Source organism: Macadamia integrifolia, chromosome 7 (assembly GCF_013358625.1).
Source record: "Macadamia integrifolia cultivar HAES 741 chromosome 7, SCU_Mint_v3, whole genome shotgun sequence".
In the NCBI taxonomy this organism is placed as follows: domain Eukaryota; kingdom Viridiplantae; phylum Streptophyta; class Magnoliopsida; order Proteales; family Proteaceae; genus Macadamia; species Macadamia integrifolia.
The window spans coordinates 31,590,661-31,611,645 of record NC_056563.1 but is presented as its reverse complement, the minus strand read 5'-3'; the positions used below and the strand labels follow the sequence as shown (position 1 = coordinate 31,611,645).

Sequence of the window (20,985 nt, the reverse complement as noted above, 5' to 3'; positions counted from 1 at the left end):
CTAGGTTTCGATGCCCAGAAATTGGTTTTTTGTTATCAGTTTTTTATAAATATTTTGTATTTTATTTATTTTTTATTGTTTACACCTATTCCATAAATTAGTTTCACAAAAACTCCAAAATGGTACTTGTGGTTTGAACCCATGTTTGTTAGTTTACGCTGAAATGCTGAATGCTGCTGTACACTAGCCCTATTATAAACATTGACAGATTGACTACATATAATTTAGCTGCTGGAAATGCAAATGGACAATTAAAGCAATCAAAACATACATTAGGTTAGTGAAATGCAATTATACAACACTCATCACTCAATACATAGAGTTTCTTGGCAGGCCTAGTTCGCGAGCTACGTACCACTGAAGATGTCGTTGACGCTCCTTTGAATGTAACATGTTACATATGTTTCTCATGAGTCTTGACATATTTTGTGCCCAACACTTTGTCTATGTACTAATACTTTCAAAAATTAGATTTGGGGAAATGACTTACTTTCAAGCTTCAATCTCGCAAATCCTGAAAGTAGGAAAAATCATGTGATTTGAGTAAACTGCAAGTTTTTTGGCAAAATCCCTCTTTGCAGTGTCGAAACTTGCGAAACTCCCAGGTCTCGGTCTAAACCAAGTGTTGAAACTTGCAGAACAGGGTTGAAACCTAGTACAAACCAGTTTTGACCCTTGGTTCGTCTCGGATAAGGTCAAAACCGAGTTGCAATTTTGACTGACTAAAACCATGCTTGACTCTATGACTATGTAGGGTGGGGCACAAGACACTTTGTTTGAAGTCTGAAGATAGGGACAGGATCAATGGACAAATCTGGTCTTATGGGAATGAGGGTGTATAGGTTCGAGATGGTTATTTTCCATAAAAATTTGGGTCTCTGTTCTCCTCTCCTTGTGGAAGTTTGAGGCTATATGAAAGTAATGTTAGAACTTCTGTCTTCAAAATCTTTTCCGCAACACTTTTGGAATTCATGGGGCTCTTAATGGCCTATTATCTGTTTATGTTATTTTATGTCCATAAAAAACATAGAGCCAGATAGAAACGTTTTGCATATGTTTCTCATGCTTATAAGATGATATGTTCTCACAGGTCTATCTATTGGATTTTTCTCGTGACCGCAAAATGATGAGTGTCCTTTGTAGCCAAAAGCAATTGCAGATTATGTTCTCAAAAGGTGCTCCTGAAAGTATAATCTCTAGATGCACAAGTGTTTTGTGCAATGATGATGGTTCTACTGTTCCACTTAATATTGATGTTCGAGCTAAGCTAGAGGCCAGATTCCACAGGTTGTCTTTCTTTCATCAATCATTTGTGTTCAACTCTGGTGTGTTATTTTTCCAAAATTAGTAGAGATACCTTGTTGTGCATATATATGTTCATTTATACATGTTCTGCTGATCTAGGACCAAATCAGTACTGTGTAAAGTGATTTTGGTAGATAGTGATGCTTTGAAGAACCGCACAGATGATCTTTTACTTCAAGAACTTAGAACTTTTTTTGAGCCTTTGAGTATTCGGATCTTCTGTTAGCTGATATTCTCAGAAAGGGGAAATTAACGTTAGATCAAGAAGTGAATGTAATGGCCACCAATATCCCCAAGACTTGAATCCCCAGTTAAATGACCAGCTAAATTGAGCTTGATATGTTTCCATATTTCGACTTCTGAATTCTTAATTGGCCTTTTATGCTCGGATATATTCTTTTTTCATTCAATTTTAATGTTATTGATTGATCAGTTTTGCAGGAAAAGAAACACTCAGATGTTTGGCACTGGCCTTTAAACGAATGCCCTTGGGCCAACAAGCACTTTCATTTGATGACGAGAAGGACCTCACATTCATTGGATTGGTGCGTGTACTTGTTGAGATTCATAGTGAACATGTCGATTCTGGCAAACATGTTATATGCACACCATTGACTATGCCTGAAAATATTATCTTTTACTTTCTTTTCTTGCATTTTTTATAATAATTTTCAGTGTTATATTTTTCTTTTTCTCACCAATTTCATAGATTCTGCTTTAAAATCCTCATAAAGATTTCACTATTGAAAATTTAGTCATTTGTTTTCTGGTGGTGAAAACTGCATCAATCTCCGTCAAATTCTACGCAGGTGCATCTGAAATTGCTTAGGACTATATGATTCATAATTTACTTGTATCTGACTGAGCTCTCAAATGCTTGATTCCTTGCATTTTATATATGTGAGTTTTGTTTTTCATATTTTTCCTCCCTCTTATTTTAAGGTTGGGATGCTTGATCCACCGAGAGAGGAAATAAGAAATGCTATGCTTTCATGCATGTCGGCTGGCATACGTGTTATAGTTGTCACAGGGGACAACAAGGTCAGCCATTGGCAATATTCTTGCATGGGTTATTCTTATTACTATTGCATTCTTCTTTCTAACCTGATGCATACCTTCAGTCCACAGCAGAATCTCTGTGCCGTAAAATAGGTGCTTTTGATCATTTGGGAGATTTTTCTGGATGTTCTTACACTGCTTCTGAGTTTGAAGAACTTCCTGCCTTGCAACAGTCGATAGCATTACAACGTATGATACTCTTCACCAGGTATTTGAGATGCCATTTGTCTCAATGTTACTATCTGTATCTCGTTGTATAGAAGACACATTGTCATGGTTGCATGGAGGTCTCTTGTTTCAACTTCTTTTTTTTTTGGGTCGGGGTGGGGGGTGGGGAGTGTGAGTTTAATTTCTGTTCTCTAAAGGGTAGTAGAAAGCTTTGAGAATCTATGCAATTCATTCAGTATTTTTCCTAATTTTCTAGGGTTGAACCATCTCACAAAAGAATTCTGGTCGAAGCCTTGCAGCGCCAAAATGAAGTGGTAGGTCTCTATATAAGGTTTTAACATGGTTTCCTGATTGTAATATTCCTGATTTATGTGAATGAAGAAAGTTCTGTATTCTCTGTTTTACATGGTTATGGCAATTGAGGTATGTGATGCCATGCATTGAAGCTATCCACTCTTTAATTTGGAACTGGTTTCTATTGAAGAAGTTTTATTGTTCTTGTGTGAATGTCTTTGGTCATATATACATGATAGTATTTTTCTAAAGTACCGATGTCTCATTACATATCTTATTTTTTTTTTTTGGCTGAATTAGAAATTATATTACGAAAAGAGGAATGAATACAAGAGGCTCCCCTAAAATGCAGGGGAGGGGAAAAAACACACAATACATGAATACAAAGCCCAATCATCAGCTAGGAAGGGCTTGGGGCATGGAACAAAGAAAATAGAAGGCCCTAGGAATCTACAAGAAGCTTGTTCCTTGGGGAATCAATGCATTGAGAGGAGACCTTGGACAAATTCCTTCTAATGTCAAAGATGGTTGATGTAGATAAGTCACTTGGGCTTATTTTATTACAAATAAGCCTTGGGTTGTGTTATGTATGTGTTGGGCCTTTGATCCCATGGGTTTTATTCGTAATGGGCCACTTTAATGGGCCTAAAATTTTGGTAGAAAGTAGGAAAACGGGATTTATATTCAGTGCTTTTATTTAAGTTGTTTCAATTCAATAAAGGTCCATTGGGCTCATCGAGTGTAATGTCCTATATGGACTATTATTTAGTCAGTCCTACTCCATGTTGGAGTTAGAAGTCTAGTCCTAGTTCTATTTGAAGTCCTAGTTATAGTAGGAGTGTCTAGTCCTATTTGGAAACTAGCTCCTAGTTAAGATATGATTGTAATTCTGCCCTCTTTAAATAGAGGAGCCTATGCACTGATATTTCTTAGATTTGAATGAATGAATTATTGAGTGATTACTCTCTAGCTAAAAGCTGTTATTGAGAGGTGGGATGCGTAAACTTTTGAGGGGTGTGATACCCGAAACCTAAGGGGTGAGATACCCATTCCTTTATTCTCTTTCACCCTTCTCAACCCTTCATCGGTTCTATTCTTCTTTTATATTTTATTCTGTCCCTTATTTACTGTTATTATTTACGGCTACTGTGAGCATATCAGACCTGCTGGAAACACCAGAAATCAGAATTGGCTAGCTTGGAATCTTGAGTTTTGAGACCTGCGATCTCTTTCCTCTTCCCCATTCTGAGATCTGATTGGAGGGCTACTATTGGGAGGTGTTCAGGGGTGCTATAGGACCAATCGGTCCTCTTCTTGACTCTGTCCAAGTCGATCAGATTGCTGGTTTTGCAGAATCTTCCCAGATTCTCTCTCCAAGGTCAGAAATCAAGAAACTGAATAACTTTCAATCCAAGCATCAAAAGTCATCCAATTTTGGAGGTTTTGTTCCTACCTACAAGACCTACAATCGACCCCAGTTTCAACCTCATCAGAGGCCTACAACTCCAGCCGCAGGTATTCTCTCCACACCTTAGCTGCAGGGTTTTTTTATCCCAAAGGGTTTGATTTTTGGGTGTCATGTTTGGGATCTGTTTTGTTGGGTCTTGTGTGGGTTATTAAACTCTTGTTCTATAACCTCTTTAATTGTAAATCCACCCATGGAGGTTGTTTTGGGACTCCACCCATGGGGGTTGTTAAGTTTTGTGGGTCATACTTTTGTATTATTTGGGGTTAAATATTGTGGGGTTAGTTTCTTGTAATCTATTTCTGCATTAAAGGTAGTGTCCCAAATCTGCTGAAAAGATCTGGAATTAGAATTCAATCGCCTGAGGTTACACTCCACCATATGTGGTAAATGATGTCACCAAAGGCAAGCTCCCTCTTTGCATCACAACTAGATTTATCAGGAAAGGTCATATCCACCCAATTCCATTCTCTATCAAAGGGAAAGATTCTTCTCCTCAGAGGCCAATATTTGGTGAGCAACCCTTTATAAACCAAGTAAAAAGGGCAAGCAAAAAAGAGGTGGTACACATCTTTTGGGTAGCTCCAAAAAAGGCAGTAGGTAAGGGTGTCAGAATCAAATCGAAACCGAACTAAACCATTTACACCGAAACCATAAAAATTTTTAATAAACGGTTTGGTTTCAAAATTGAGACCTTTTAATTAAAATGTTTAAAATAACCGTTTAAACAGATTAATATATACTCAGTAAGTTTAGTCATTCATGGTCCTAATAGGAATAGGAAAACCCAAACCCACAGTCCTAATAGTACTAGGAAAACCCAAGGGAGGACTCTGCGACTTGCACTAGACTCCTCCTTTCTCTCAATAGACTTCTAATAGTTAGAATAAACAAATCCTACTAAAAAATTAAAAGACATTCAAACCTTTTGAATAATAAATTAAAACATATAAACAATAAAAATTTTAAATTATTAAAAGAAAACATATAATAATTAACAATCAATGTTAATTTTCAATGAAAAAATTAAAAGAGAAAAAAGTTTTAATAAAAAATTAAAAACCTAAGAAAACCTTTTAAAACTGGGACCAAACCATTTAAATTGAGACAGTTAAAACCATTTATTAAACATTTTGATTTTGGTTTTACACTAAAAAATCTTACACTGAACCGAAACGAGGTGTTTACACCGAAACCGAACCGTTTAACACACTTAGTTGCAGGTGGGAGAGGCTAGAATCTGTCTTTGAATCAGGAAAGACTATGTTGGGAGGGAGTGGGTAATGGCTCGCTAAACAGTGAAACTGTGATGGGGAATGTCCCTTTGAACCAAACAATTTTGCAGCAAGGGATCACGGGGGACCATGCCTGACTAAGGCTCCAAGTGGACTCGGAGTAAAACTGGCCAAAGGAGTAAGTAATTGATTGATAACCTATAGAGTGGGGGTGAATAGGTTATCACTAGTGGATTTAAACTTATCAAATTTCAGCCTCAATTATGTGATTGTAAATAAATTCATAATATAAATGATAAACAGAATCACACATGTTAGAGACTATCGTGAGAGAGAAGGAGTCTTGCTGGTTGCGCAGACTCCTCCCTTCCTCCTCTGGTTAGTTCCCTAAATTAACTAGGAAGTTAAGTCCTAGTTAGACTAGGACTGCTGTTAGCAGTAATTAGTTCTCCTATTCTAATTAGGAGTGTTAGAGTCCAACTAGGATTAGTTGACTAATTAGATTGACATTGTGTTTTTATATTTCTAGTCATATTAGGACAGCTGTCCTTTTCATATTGTAATAGTTTAGTAGTCTATTTAATAAGAAGAAGAGATCAGTCCCTATCATTAGATAGAGACTATCTTCCGCTAAATCTCTCTCTCTCTCTCTCTTTCCTTTCTTTTGTCTAAACTAACATGGTATCAGAGCTGGTCTGATCTCTAAACAAGTAAATAGTAGTCCTGGGTGGAAGACTGCTATGACGGAGGAACTGTTTACCTTAGAAGAAAATCAGTCTTGGGATCTTGTATCATTGCCCCCTGGAAAGAAGGCTATTGATTGTCGGTGGGTATATGCAGTTAAAGTGAACCCTGATGGATCTCTTGCTTGTTTGAAAGCTCGGCTGGTCGCAAAAGGGTATGCCCAAGTTTATGGCATTGATTACCTGGATGCCTTCTCCCCTGTTGCCAAAATGGCTTCTGTTCGTGTTTTGATTTCTCTTGCGGCTTCTTCTCATTGGCCATTATTTCAGCTTGATGTGAAGAATGTTTTTCTTCATGGTGACTTGCATGAGGAAGTATATATGGAGCAACCTTTGGGTTTGTTGCTCAGGGGAGTGTGGAAAGGTGTGCAAGCTCAAGAAGTCCTTGTATGGGCTGAAATAGTCTCCTCAGGCATGGTTTGGTAGGTTCACTGATGTGGTTTGTGCATTTGGACTGTCAAAATGTGACAGTGATCATTCTGTGTTCTATCGGAAGAATAATGGAAAAGGATATTTCTGGTTGTATATGCTGATGACATTGTCATTACTGGAGATGATGTTGAAGGGATCCAAAGTATGAAAGCACATTTGCAGCAGCACTTTCAAACTAAGGACCTAGGACGATTAAAGTACTTCCTAGGAATTGAAGTTGCTTAGTCAAGAAAAGGAATTTCCTTGTCTCAGAGAAAGTACGTTTTGGACTTACTTTCAGAAACAGGTATGTTAAGATCCAAGCTTGTTGACACTCCAATGGATCCAAATGTGAAACTTATGCCTAAAGAAGGTGATGTGTTAGATGATCCTGAGAAATACAGGAGGCTGGTGGGAAAGCTGAATTATTTGACTGTGAGTGTTGTGAGTCAATTTCATTCGTCTCCACGTACTTCACATTGGGATGCCGTTGTTCGCATTTTGAGGTACCTTAAGAAAGCTCCAGGACGTGGTCTGGTCTACTCAGATCATGGACATAATCATATTGAAGGTTTTTGTGATGCTGATTGGGCTGGTTCTCCTATTGATAGAAGGTCGACTACATAATGCTATACTTTTCTTGGTGGAAACCTTGTGTCTTGGAAGAGCAAGAAACAAGCGGTTGTGGCAAAGTCTAATGCTGAATCTGAGTATCGAGCCATGGCTCAAGTTACTTGTGAGTTGATATGGGTAAAGCAACTTCTGACAGAACATGGCTTTGAATGTACTCACTCTATGCAGTTATGGTGTGACAACCAAGCCGCTATTCATATTGCTTCCAATCCTGTGTTCCATGAGAGGACAAAACATATTGCAATTGATTGTCATTTTGTTCGTGGAAAGCTACAACAAGGAGTCATTTCTACAAGTTATGTTCGCACAGGAGAACAACTTGCAGATGTTTTTACTAAATCTTGGGGGGTAGTAGAGTGGACTATATTTGTAACAAGCTGGGCATGATTAACATCTATGCTCCAGCTTGAGGGGGAGTGTTAGAGACTATCGTGAGAGAGGAGTCGTCTTGCGGGTTGCGCAAACTCCTCCCTTCCTCTGGTTAGTTCCCTAAATTAACTAGGAAGTTTAGTCCTTGTTAGACTAGGACTGCTGTTAGCAGTAATTAGTTCTCCTATTCTAATTAGGAGTGTTAGAGTCTAGCTAGGATTAGTTGGACTAATTAGATTTACATTATGTTTTTATATTCCTAGTCATATTAGGACAGCTGTCCTATTCATATTGTAATAGTTTAGTAGTCTATTTAATAAGAAGAAGAGATCAGTCCCTATCATGAGATAGAGATTATCTTCCGCTAAATCTCTCTCTCTCTCTCTCTCGTTCTCTCTTTCCTTTCTTCTGTCTAAACTAACAACACAAATACATAAGGATTTATAGTGGTTTGACTAAACTGAGTCTCATCCACTCCCCACAAGATCCCCTTAAGAGGTTGATGTAGATCGCAGGAACAAGGCCCCAAAACCAGTCCAAACCGGTTGTGGGATGAAATTGCTATTGTGTGGCTTGGTTCTTGGTTCTTGACTGGTTCAACCCAAGGACAGCTTGCGTGGATAAGAATTGAAGAAGATTCCCTCTTGATTTGTGGGCCCCATGGCCAGCTATCATGTAGGAGTTTAAGCTACAAGATTTTAGGAAATCTTTGATTGATTTAGTTTCCATTTTCATATTTCCTTGTAATAGCTAGGAAGATATTATCTAGCTAATTTCTAATTTTAGATTTGATTCTCCATTGGCCACCTTCCAGTTATCACTGCAATACTGCATTCCTATAATGGATCTCACCCATAAGAAGCTTCAGCTCTGGAAAGACAAGCTTCTCTCTTATGTAGGCTGCATGGAGCTGATCGGTTCAGTCCTTCAGTCATTCTATATCCATTAATCCGGTATTTTTGGCTGCCTCATTATCAAGGAATTGAAATCCCTCATGTTTGCTTTCCTTTGTAATGGAACCAATTCCAATAGATTCCTCCACCCTACCAACTAGGCAAGTGTTTGCCTTCCCAAGGATGAGGGAGGTTTTGTCTTGCGAAGAATCTAATTCCTCTACTGGTATTCTCAAGTTCATTTGGAAGATTGTGTCCAAGAAGAATTGGGACGAGTGTGTATACTCGGGTCTTCTCCACAATGATTTCATTCGGACTACTCCTTCCATTTCTGATGTTTCCTAGGTTCGGCTCAAAATCCTCAAGGTTCAGTCTATTTCTTTGGGACTATTACTAGCCAAATTGATGATTGTGCCTCCACCTCCCTTTGGTTTGACCATTGGTACCCTATGGGTGCCCACTTGTTAGTGCTTAAGCTAGCTGCATTTTTTGCCTTTGTAAGCACTCTATGGTCGCATATATCATTAGCTAAGGTGAATGGGTCCCTTGACTTCTTCTCCCTGCTAGTTGATGTCTGGACTGCCGTGCCCCCTTTGGACAGAAGGCCTCATGGTAGGGTGACATTGTGGTTTCGGCTGCATTTTCTTTGGGTTTCAATTCCAAAGCGGCTTGGGACTTTATCATATATAATGGCTCCTTGTCCCCTTGGTAGAAGCTTGTTTGGTTCAAGAGACATATCCCTCGCTACAATTTCACTATCTGGAGGGCTCTCTCTAATTGCCTCCCAACGTAGTTTTCTCATTCATCATTAAATCACTGTCTCCCCCTCTTGCTGCTTTTGTTGGGAACTTGGAATGCTTTGGAAGATGTGGACCATCTTTTTTTTAATTGTCCCCTTTCCTCCCCCATTTGGAAGGGACATTTGCAAATTGTTGGCCTCATGGTTAAAAGTATCTATATACGTATCGGTATTGGTCCGCATTGATACCATATAGGCCGATACGTTACATGGCATAAATAATTTTTTTTTGTATTGAAGTGGGGGAATGAAGAGATGAAAAGATGAGAGAAGAAAGAAGAGAAGAGAGTAATAGTAAAAGGCACAGCCCAACGAGCTAGAAAAAAACTCAACTAAATGGGTCAGCTATATGGATCCTTGCCCTCCAAATGGCTCTCTTCAACATCGTACTTGGGACCAGACTCCATTCCTCACCACTTTGCCTATGGTCATTTTAGGTCTGCCACTAGTTCTTTAGCTCTTTCAATCTGAATCAAATCACCTCTCCTTACTTGGGCATCCTTAGGCCTCCTTTGAACATGGCCATGCCACCTTAAACAACATTCACAGAGCTTGTCGTTGATCAGGGCAACTCCGGAATCAGCTATAATATACTCATTCTTTACTCTATCCTTCCTTGTTTTGCCTCACATCCATCTTAACACCCTCATCTCAGTTACACATAGCTTATCTATAAGACACTTCTTAACTGCCCAACATTCTACCCCATACATCATCGTTGGTTACCCAACATTTCCATTTTAAACATGATATATTCAACATATTACTTATTTATAGCGTTTTATGCTTCAAAATTGTTTTTTTTTTTCATGTATCCTAAGCATTTCCATAGTTTCTTGACTATGTCCATGTGTTTTTTTACCGTATCTTGTGTCTCTCCAATATGATACCATATGTTTCTTAAAATCACCCTTCCTATACGATTCATACAATACTTGTTACCAATACTTTGAACCTTGGTTGGAATTGATGAAAGATGACCAGAACAGCAAATAATTTGAGAGGGGAGCAAAACATAAGTCATTAATTCTATAATCTGACCTTAATCATGGAAAACCATGTAGACAACATATATTAATTACCTGTATCGAGTGAACTGCAGTTATAAAAGCTCAAACTATCTAGCCTTAGCCTTTGTTGCACTTTTTCCAAACAATTGCTCAACTCCAATTTAGGACCTGTTATAGGGACTTGAACTTCTAAGCAAAAGAAAACATATTCAAAATAGCACCCCAATTTGCTAACTTTAGCTCGTACTTTGATTCAACAAGAAATGAAAGATGGAAATGTAACTAATGCTAAATTCATGTGGACTACTTTTACCCCCTTAATATGGGCTTTATAAATCCCTCCATTACAACTCATAACCTTTAAAATAAAAAGTCCAAATTCCAAAACCCGATGGATATTAGTCAAAACCACTAGACATTTTTGAATTTGTTCTTTCCACTTATCGGGTGACCCAAGGTCTGGAATAAAGGGGAACTCTTCTGTGCAGGAGGGAGGTAAACTGTAATCTTTAAACCCCACATTGTTCATGGTATTAAGCTAGTAGGTCTGGATCATTTATTCTTTGAAGTTGTGGAGATTTACTTCAATTATTATTGTCAAGGCCAGGTTTCATTTGAGGGAAACCATGGGGAATACCTCTAGGAGAGTAAAAGTTCTCCAAGGATTATAGTCACAAACATGGTTCTAGTTTTCGACCGATACCGTCGAAATTTCTCACATTTCAACAGTATTCTAGGACTCCAATGCCATATAGCATGTGACTTTTAAAAGTCACTGGTTTTGACAAGTATCGACCAACATTCCCACATTTCGGTATGTCGACCGAAATGTGGGAAATTTTGAGTGGACCAATGGGTTTGACCCTTTGGGTTGAACCATCCCTTATAAAACCTTCTTAAGTGGGAAACCAAGTCTTTTTATTTCGAAATTTCGATCCTCTCCCCATATTTGTTCTTTGTGAAGTGGGAAACTAGGCAAAACACTCAAGATTTTACCCTTGTGCTATCAAATCTTCATTCTAAGTTTGCATCTTGCACATTTATAGCAAATCTACCTTAGGAAGGGTGCTTGGACCAAAAAGGTATCCATCGTATGGTGTATATGCCGGTGGACCATCTTTCAAAAACACCGGTTCATTTCGATATGGTGGTGGGTATGGACAGTATGGTGGATCTTCTACTTCATTTGGATAGGAGGGTAGTCCAGGTGTCATCTTTTGTTGACAGTATCTTTGGGTATCCATCCCAACCTTGTGTGCCACATCCACATCCTATCATCATGACTAAGTCATTCCCTAGGCTGGGATACCGAGTTGATGTTGATGATGCGTCTTATAGATGGACAGTGACAGACTACCAAAACAATTGGGCCCAAAACATGTCATGGGACTCATATGTGGTGCATTCAGAGGAGCGGCAATGACATTTGGTGGTTCGCAGCTCATGGACTGGAACCTCTTGGACACTGTACTTGGAATTGGATTTTGAGTGTTGAATGTTGAGTGTTGAGTTTGTTGACTGTTGAAACTTGAGACTTAAGGCTTGAGAGATAACTCACCATTATGTAATATTATTATTAGATCCTTTGCATTATATTTTATTTGTTTTAATCTGTTAATCATGTATTTCACATTTTAATTAGTAACTTGTATATTTACTTATGCAGTATAGTTTCAGTCAACAACTCAACGTACATTAGCACACTTTGGTTCACGAGACAAGTATGACTTTAGGTGTTTTTTCCATGAAACTAAATATGTGAATGTGATAGAAATGTCTAAAATATGACGTACACAAAAAATTAGGGAAACACGTTTTGGGGATCGAAACCAAAGTTTCCACCAAACAAGGAAAAATTCTCTGGTTTCCTCGAAATTTCGGTCTCCCAAGGGTCGAAACCAGGTCGGAAACCTGATATTTTGAACCTTGGTCACAAAAAGGTCTTGTTTCCTGCATGATCCACATAAGAAGGCTTCTTGTGTAGCCCAAATATCTGCCACATGGCAGCTCATTTGAGGCCAAATTTTCTGGACAGGTAGACCAAGGTCCTTTGCTCAAGTATTCCAACCTGAATGAAGTTTGCCATATGGCGAGTCGGGCTTTGAAATGTCAGGACTATGGTAAAGTGCGTAGTAGTGGTTGGAGTGTAGTGGACATGTATGAGGATGAATGTGAAATACCTCTTTGCTTAATCTGAAGGTTTAATTATCATACCATGCAAAGAAGTACTTGAGGACAGAATCACAACTTCTGTAATAATTTCCCTACGGAATCAACTCATTGGTGAGAGAGAGAGAGAGAGAGGGTCTTGGGATTTTTGGAAAGGTAATTGAATGACTTCTAATTGCACCAGATTCTCAGGGAATTTATGCAAGTACTGATGTAAGATTCAAGTAAGGCTGCGACTTTGTCAAGTTTCTTTTTTATCCCATCACTAAGCATGCATTTTCTTGAGGCTTCCTGCATCTTGGTTGTTTCTATTTGCTTCAAATGCCATTTCTTTTCATGCATACCTTTTTCGTTTGGATTTTGTGAGTCACAATGTTAATTATTATTAATTTTCAGCAATTTTTTATGACCATGGGTACATTGTAAACTGGTGGTATTGAATTATGATCTTTATGCTCAAGGTTGCAATGACTGGTGATGGTGTCAACGATGCTCCTGCACTAAAGAAAGCAGACATAGGAATTGCCATGGGGTCAGGGACAGCTGTTGCTAAGGTATGCATGGTGCCTCATTCTTGTAGTGTACTTTATCAGTGATTTCATTTGCTACTATCTTCAGCATAACATATTAGGCTGATAGTGAAATGAGGGGTTCACTCCCCCCCCCTTTTTTCTTTTTTTTTTGGGGGGGGGGGGTGGGAAGATGCTGGGGAGGAGGTCCGGAGGATATGTAGCGAAAGCAAAAGAAAACAAAGACAGGATTAACACTGTCAAAAACCTTTGATTTCTGCATTTGAAATCAAAGAAAAGCCAAGGGAACATGATAAACAGCAGATAAGACTCTTGAAAAGAGCTTCTGTTCCTTTTCTCTTTGGGGATAAATAACACAATTTTATTGAAAGAAAAAAGGGAACGACATTCCTCCTCAGGCTGAACAACCCCTCAACCCCATCTAGCTCCAAGAGACATTAGCTACTTGGACAACCCAAAACTGATTCATGGGCTTACAACCCATTGCTTAACCAAATTATCCACCCCCTCATTTGTGCGTCTTGGCTGCCAATAAAAATTAAAGTCGAAATGGGCTGCAAGCTGCCTGATTGGCCTGATAAGATGGTTATAGCAACAAGGAGCTTCTTCTGAACCTGTCATCCATCTAATCACATTTGTTGAGTCCACTTCCATTCTAGTTCCAAGCTAACCTTGCTCATCAAAATATCGTTCCCAGTTTTTTAATCTGTCAACTCAGCTCTAGTAGAATCTCCCTCCCCAATAGGACCTGCGAACACTCCAACCACTCTACCATCCAACAATCCAACTCCAATACCCAAGGTCCAGGGTTACCAAGGGAAAACACCCATCAATTTTGAGTTAGGGAACACCTTCAGGAGGGGCTGGCAGGTAAAGGTTAAAGTCACCTTCCTATTCATGAACAGATTAGATCCCAATCTCCAACTAATTGGCTAGAGCTTGTGTTCTTCAAGTTCACACTCATAGTATGCTACAGAAAAGAAGTTAAAAAGAGAAGGGAGAAAGGAGGAAGAGAGAGAAAAAGAGGTTGCACAGAAAAGAGTTGAGGAGATTAGGTTGATACATCCCCCCTATATTCACTGACGTGAAATAAAAAAATTAAAAAAAGATTACATAAATGCCCCTTCTTTTGAGGGTGAATAAAAAATTCATTACCAAAAGGAGAAAAACGATACAAGGAGCCCCAAAGAATCATGGGAGAGGAGAAAAAAAACACTAAAAATGGAAAAAGAAGCAAAAAACCAGGCAGCCTGAATTAAAGAGAGAGGAAGACCTTGGAGACCACAATAAGCATATTCCTTAAGGTGTTAAGAGCACCTAGAGGAGACGAGAGGCCTTGGATCTAACTTAAAAAACAATAGACTCCCATCTGCTGGAATGATCTAGAGTTGGGGGTCCATTTCCTGAGGTTGCATTCCATCCAAATATGGTTGATGCCCGCCCCAAAGGCAAGCTTACCTATTGTTGATTTATACATTGATGCTTCCCTTCCCTAACAGTTCGAGCATTTTAAGTGAAATGGTAGCGAACATGGTATCAAAGCCAAGGTTTGGCAGGACTAAGGCGTGGGATCCGGTGTGCCTCCGAGGATGAAATCAAAGAAAATCTTAGTGGCTCCCACATGGAGGGGGAAATTGTTGGGGTTCCATGTGGATGTCAAAATTACCAATGCAAGATACTCATTAGAAAAAACATATCAATAAAGTGAATAAACTAAGTAAGTTCATCTTCATCATAGCATATGATATTACTATGAAACAAAATTATAAATATAAAGAAAAAAGGCTGTTAAAATATGTAAGTATTTATTATACTTACCTCTATGATGCCAAAACGAGTGCCCCACTATATTTCTACTCCTATCAGTCTGATTAGGGCTGCAACTAAGGTTAGTACGCTTGAATGGGAGAAGAAAACCAGGAAAGAAGAAGAAGAAGAACGAAAAAAAGAAGGGAAGTCTCGCTAGAATGGGAAGAAGAAGAACGAAGGAAGAGAAGAAGGGATTAATGGAAGAGGAGTGGAAAAAAGGAAGAGTAAGAAAGAAGAAGAAAAAATAGAAGAGAAAGATATCTCCGTTTAGTAATAGAGAACTGGAAAAAAGAAAAAAAAAAAAAAAAAAAAAAGGTACCTCGTTGGAGCCAGAATGGCATGAGGAAGGCTCACAAGAGGAAGAATCGTCGGAGGAGAGTCGCCAGAGCCGAAGTTGATAAAGGAACACTGGTCCACTGCTTCTCCCAAACAAAGAAGAAAACAGCCAAAAGGATTTTGTGATTGGTTCAACCGAAGTGTTGTTTTTTTATTTTATATTGACTTGATCCATAGTTTTCAAGTGTATAGAATTATTATAGACTTGCTAATCACAACAAAAGATATGGAATCTGTGGTAATACATAAAAAAAAGATAATAATAATAATAACAAACAAAAACATAAAAGGCGCCTGCAGTTGTAAGGTGTGGTAAGGCGTCATAAGGTGTCGTCTTAGCCATTAAGGTGGTTGCATTACGTGAAATCCATAAAGCACATGATTGCCTTAGCCTACCCATACCGCCTTAACACTTATGCATTGCCTTAGTGGCGCCTTATCAATGCCTTAATAACTATGGTCAAAAGTAATAATCACATATTGGAATAGCCCGATGTGGAGACTTATAGGTGCTTGGGAACCCTCTCCTTAATGACTTTTGAGGATGAGTTCTACCCAAGTCCATATCAAGTGGTATTAGAGCCAAGGTTTGGCAGGGCCAGGACATGGTAGGGCTAGGGCACGGGAACCCGGTGTGCCTTTGAGGTTTAAATTGGTGAAAATCTTGGTGGTTCCTGCATGGAGAGGGAGATGTCGGGATTCCACGCAAATGGCTTAAGTAATAATCCCATACCGAAAGTGGGTAGCCTGATGTGTAGACTTATAAGTACTTGGATACCCCCTCTCTTTAACAGCTGGCTTTTGAGAAGTGAGGATGAGTTCTACCCAAGTCCCTATCAAGTGGTAACATGGCCAAGGTTTGGGAGGACCAAGATTCTGGCAAGGCCAGGGTGTGGGAACCAGGTGTGCCTCTAAGAATGAAATTGGAGAAAATCTCAGTGGCTCCCACGTGGAGGGGAAGATTTTTGGGGTTCCACGCGGATGGCGGAAGTAATAATCTCACATTAAAAGTGGGTAGCCCGATGTGGAGACTTATAGGTATTGAGGCATTCTCTCATTAACGGCTAGCTTTCGAAGGTGAGTTCTACCCAAGTCCCTAACAAGTGGTATCAAAGCCAATATTTGACAGGGCTAGGGTATGGGAACTCGGTGTGCCTCCGACAATGAAATTGGAGAAAATTTCAATGGCTACGATGTGGATGGGATGCAATGACGTCGCCTGAGTCATTATACAAGACTACAAGTTAGCTCGGGCTAATGCCCTTGGTATGATCCGGTTGGGCACTTTGCTTAAACCAAGATTGGTATATGGCATAGTTATTAAGGCGGAAAGGCAACCGAGGCATTCGTGGGTCTTCCGAAGCGCTTTGGTGATAGGGCGGGTATAAGGCGTCGGCTTATCGAATAAAGTGTTCTAGTGTTATTTTTTTATGTAACCATTTATATAGCACAAATAGCATGTTAAAAATTATATAATTCTACTTATATGCTAAATAAAGGTGAAAGATTCATACTATGCAAGATATTCATCAGAAAAACAAATCAATAAAGTGAATAAACTAACATCTTCATCATAACATATAATATAACTATGAAACAAAATTATAAATATAAAGAAAAAAGGCTGTTAAAATACGTAAGAACTTATTATACTTACCTCTATGATGCCAAAATGAGTGCCTAAGGTCATCCACTATATTTCTACTCCTATTGGTCTGATTAGGGCTACAACTAAGGTTATTATCGCTGGAATGAGAAAAGAAAACCAGGAAAGAAGAGAAGGGAAGTCTTGTTGGAATGGGAAGAAGATGAATGAAGGAAGAGAAGAACAGATTAAGGGAAGAGGAATATAAAGAAAGAAGAAGAAAAAACAGATGAGAGATCTCTCCGTTCAAATACCAAGAACTGAAAAAAAAAAGAGGAGGGAAGAAAAAATAAGTAAAATTGTACCTTGCTGGAGCCGGAATGGCTTGAGGAGGACTTGCCGGAGGAGAGTCGCTAAAGCCAAAATCGATGGAGGAAGGAATATCGGTGCCCTAGTTCTCCCAAACGAAGAAGAAAACAGCCAAAAGGATTTTGTGATTTGGGATTTGTTCAACCAAAGTGTGGTTTTTTACTTTACATAGACTTGATTCCATAGTTCTCAAGTATACAGAATTCCCATTGACAAACGAGCATGAACACTCAAACATTGCCACAGGCTAGGAAGAGAACTCTTAGCTATAAATAAAGGATCCCATTATATTTTATGGGAATTCCATTTTCATCATCTCATTGCCCCTTTGTGGGTGACAAAATGAGGTGTCTACACTTATAAGATTTATAGCCTTATATCTTTTAATGGTGCCATTTCATTGGTATTTGATTTATAGACCCATTTGCGACCTACTGGTACAAGCTCTCATCTCCTCTCTTATAGCTTCCTTCCACTCAAGACTAGTCATGACCTCATTGACATTCTTGGGAATAGGAGTTGAGGAAAGGCCAGCCAAATAAGCAAGGCCTGTAGGAGAGATTGCATCGTAGGAATAAAACTTGGCTATAGGGTTAGTACAGGCTCTTGTTCCACTGTGAACAGCAATGGGGAGATCTAACTCAGAGGGGAGAGAAGTATTACCTAATTTAGGAAACGGAGGCAGAGGAAGTGGATCTGAAGAGGATTGTTGGCAAGTCTTCATCTATTATTTTCTACATTAGTATCTCCTTTTGCTTGTCACCCCCTCAAGGCTAGGTTCCCCTTCTACACCAGCTACCCCTGTTTTTGATGTGTTCACATCATCAACATCCACATCCACAGCCTTGGGCTTTCCCACATCATGGAGAAAGGGAGTAATAGGCAAAGAGTGATGATCAACTACCTCTTCACTATCACGCCCACTTGCACCCTGAAGAGGTAGTTTGGATGGAGAGAAAAAAAGAACAGAATCGTTGAAGGTAGCATCACTAGAGACAAGTCTCTTAGGAAGAGGGATGGTAGCATTTGTAGCCTTTTGTGGCAAGAGAATAGCCAAGAAAGATACATTTGAGGGCCTACAGATCATGCTTTGTACGCAGATTTATGAATATGAACATAAGGGATTTACTAGTTGTTTGTAGCGATCTTTGCTGTACTTTTATTTGTCTTCTTGTGAAGATTGTTTTTGGATGAATAAATAAATTCATTACTAAGAGAAGAAGAATATACAAAGAAGAAGAAGGGGGGGGGGTAAGGGATGGCACTGACCTATAAGAAAAAGAGCCCACTTAGGGGAGACAATAAAAAACAAAGCCAATGGCAACCAAAATGGATCAAAGGGGATACAGAAAAAAGGAGGGGGGCAGGGGTGGGGGAAGAACAAAGCAGCAAACGAATGAGTAGAGGATGGTGTGTCAACCAACAAGTTCCAGGAAGTAATGATATGCCTATTCCTAGGGGTATTAGGGACCGGGCGAGGATGGAGAGATCGGATCTTGGAGGAAACATCAAAGTAGATGGCTTTCCAAATCTTCTCTACCAAATGAGAATTGGAGGACCATCTACGGATGTTACGCTCCATCCAAATCTTTGTTGGCTATGTAGCGTAGAATAGTTGAGAGAATTTCTTCCTCAGAGGGGATGGATTGGAGGCCAAGGAGAAGATTGATCGAGATGAATTTGTTGAGAAGGTTAGGAGGGAGAGGCAAAAAGATCTCATGGAAATGAGATATAACTTCAAATTTGATGTCCTCAGGATTAAGAATCTCAATCCCCGAAGAGGTGATGAGTTTGGGTTTGGTATTGACGTTGGTTCTGGCTTTGAGGGACCGGTGAAAATAGGCAGAGTAGAGTCACCCAGTTCCATCCATTTGACACGGGCTTTCTGTCAGAGGAAGCTCTCTTCTTGAGCCAAAGGCAAGGAAAATTCATTAGTATGGACCTTTTCCTCCTCAACGAGGCCAAGGTTTAGGAGGTCAAATTGGATTCTGGATTGAATAGAGTGGAGTTTGTCTCAACAAGAGGAGACACGGGAGGAAATGTTGCCAAAGGAGGAAGAATTCCAGAGTTTGAGGGTAACTTTGACATTCTTAAGCTTTTTGGTGAAGACATGAGGGGAGAGGAGGATTGGTGCACATGAATGCACCAAGCATCGCGGGCAATGGAGAGGAGATCCTGATGAAGAGCCCACATGTCGAAGAACTTGAAGGGCTTGGGGCCGAAAGATAAGAAGGGGAGGACATGGATGGAGATGGGGCTATGGTTAAAGATTTCATGGAGGTCAAAACAGACATAGGAAGAGGGGAAGGAGTCCAGCCAAGCCTCGTTGACGAGGGCTCTGTTAAGCTTGCAAGCCATATGAAGATTGCTAGATCTTCTGTTATGCCAAGAGAATTTGACACCCGAACATCTAAGATCGGTGAGACTAAGGTCATCAATGCAATCATTGATGGAGTCCACAGACTGGGGATCAATGGGGTTATCCCCATGTTTTTCTCTCATGGCTAAAACGGATAACATTGAAATCAATCCCCAAGAGGGGGCATAGGACTGCAGCTCCGACCAAAGAGGGAGCCTTTGTGAGGCAAGGTTGTGAGCATAGATAGCGGAGAGAAAACAGATGCGGGAGCTTGAAGGGTGGGAGATGGAGAAATGAATGGCTTGCGCAGAAGAGGAGATGGCAGAGATATGGAGGGAGGAGAGATTCCAGAGGATCAAAATTCTACCATTAGGGTTGTGGAGATAATTTAAAAGGATGGGCCTAGATGGTGGAGCAATTGAGGAAACAATTCTGGAGGCATTTGCCTCGAGAACTCTAGTTTCAAGAAGGCAGCACAGGTTAGTGCGGGAGGAACGGATACGGGATCTAATTTCAGCTTGCTTAGAGGAGGAGTTAAGGCCTCGAACATTCCTGATGGTCCAAGGGATCATTTAGGGGGGACAGGCAAGGAAAGCTCCTGGGAGCTAGGTAGGGGCTTCGGATGGGAAGGACCAGACTTGAGGGGAGGTCTTTCGGGGGTACTCAATGATAAAAGCATGGGTAGAAGGCAAAGTCTTGAATCTGGTGGATGACCTAATAGCAGGGGTAATAGCCTTTTTCCTTGATGGCTTGGGGCTAGAACCGATGGATGGGGACACCCAGGGGGAGGGAGGGGAGAAGTCAGGGGCTGCCCCTAGGGTGGCAGGGGGCAAACATCAGAGGTGGGGCATACTGGGCCTACGGGAACACCGAAAGGGTGGGATCCAAAGGCAATGGGGGCATGGTTGTTATTAAGGGTAGCTGACAAGGGACTCGCAGTGTCGAGGAGGGTGCAATCAACTGAAGTGGACACAGGAAGGGCCTGCGTGGACCAAAGATGTAAAGAAGAGCCTTCTAAGGCGCCAAGAGCGTCACTGTGGGGCAGAGAGCCAGCATCGAAAGGGGGGGCTCAGGGGTCCTACTAGAAGTCAATGGCAGGAGCCAATAGAGGGTGTTCAAGAGGGGCCTGCGCAGAACAAAGAGCAGCTACAGGGCCTTTCAAGGCCAAAGCATCTTGGAGTGCAGCTTCAGGAGCAGGATTATGGATATCCAAAGGAACGAAGACAGGAGCTAGCATAGGAGGAGCTAGCGAAGGTGCAGGTGTGGCCTGCACAGACCAGAGAGCAGTAGCGGGGGCCTTCCGAGGCCAGGGCAACCAAGGTTTTAAGTATTGGTACGTATCGTACTGTATCCCTTACCGATACGATACATGAAATTTTTAAAACCCTTTCGTGTCGTTATGTGTCCTACGATACATACCGATACACACCGATACGATATGATA

General features: G+C 40.2%; 1 protein-coding gene across 1 annotated transcript in view; it reads left to right on the top strand.

Moving 5' to 3' along the window:
* Window positions 1–20,985, top strand: part of LOC122084014 (calcium-transporting ATPase 3, endoplasmic reticulum-type) — a 109,765-nt gene that overhangs the window by 63,350 nt on the left and 25,430 nt on the right. The window contains exons 19-24 of the mRNA XM_042651992.1: window positions 1,091–1,287; window positions 1,739–1,850; window positions 2,248–2,346; window positions 2,427–2,572; window positions 2,789–2,846; window positions 13,015–13,107. Coding sequence (XP_042507926.1) covers window positions 1,091–1,287; window positions 1,739–1,850; window positions 2,248–2,346; window positions 2,427–2,572; window positions 2,789–2,846; window positions 13,015–13,107 — 705 coding nt within the window. The remainder of the gene's footprint in view (window positions 1–1,090; window positions 1,288–1,738; window positions 1,851–2,247; window positions 2,347–2,426; window positions 2,573–2,788; window positions 2,847–13,014; window positions 13,108–20,985) is intronic.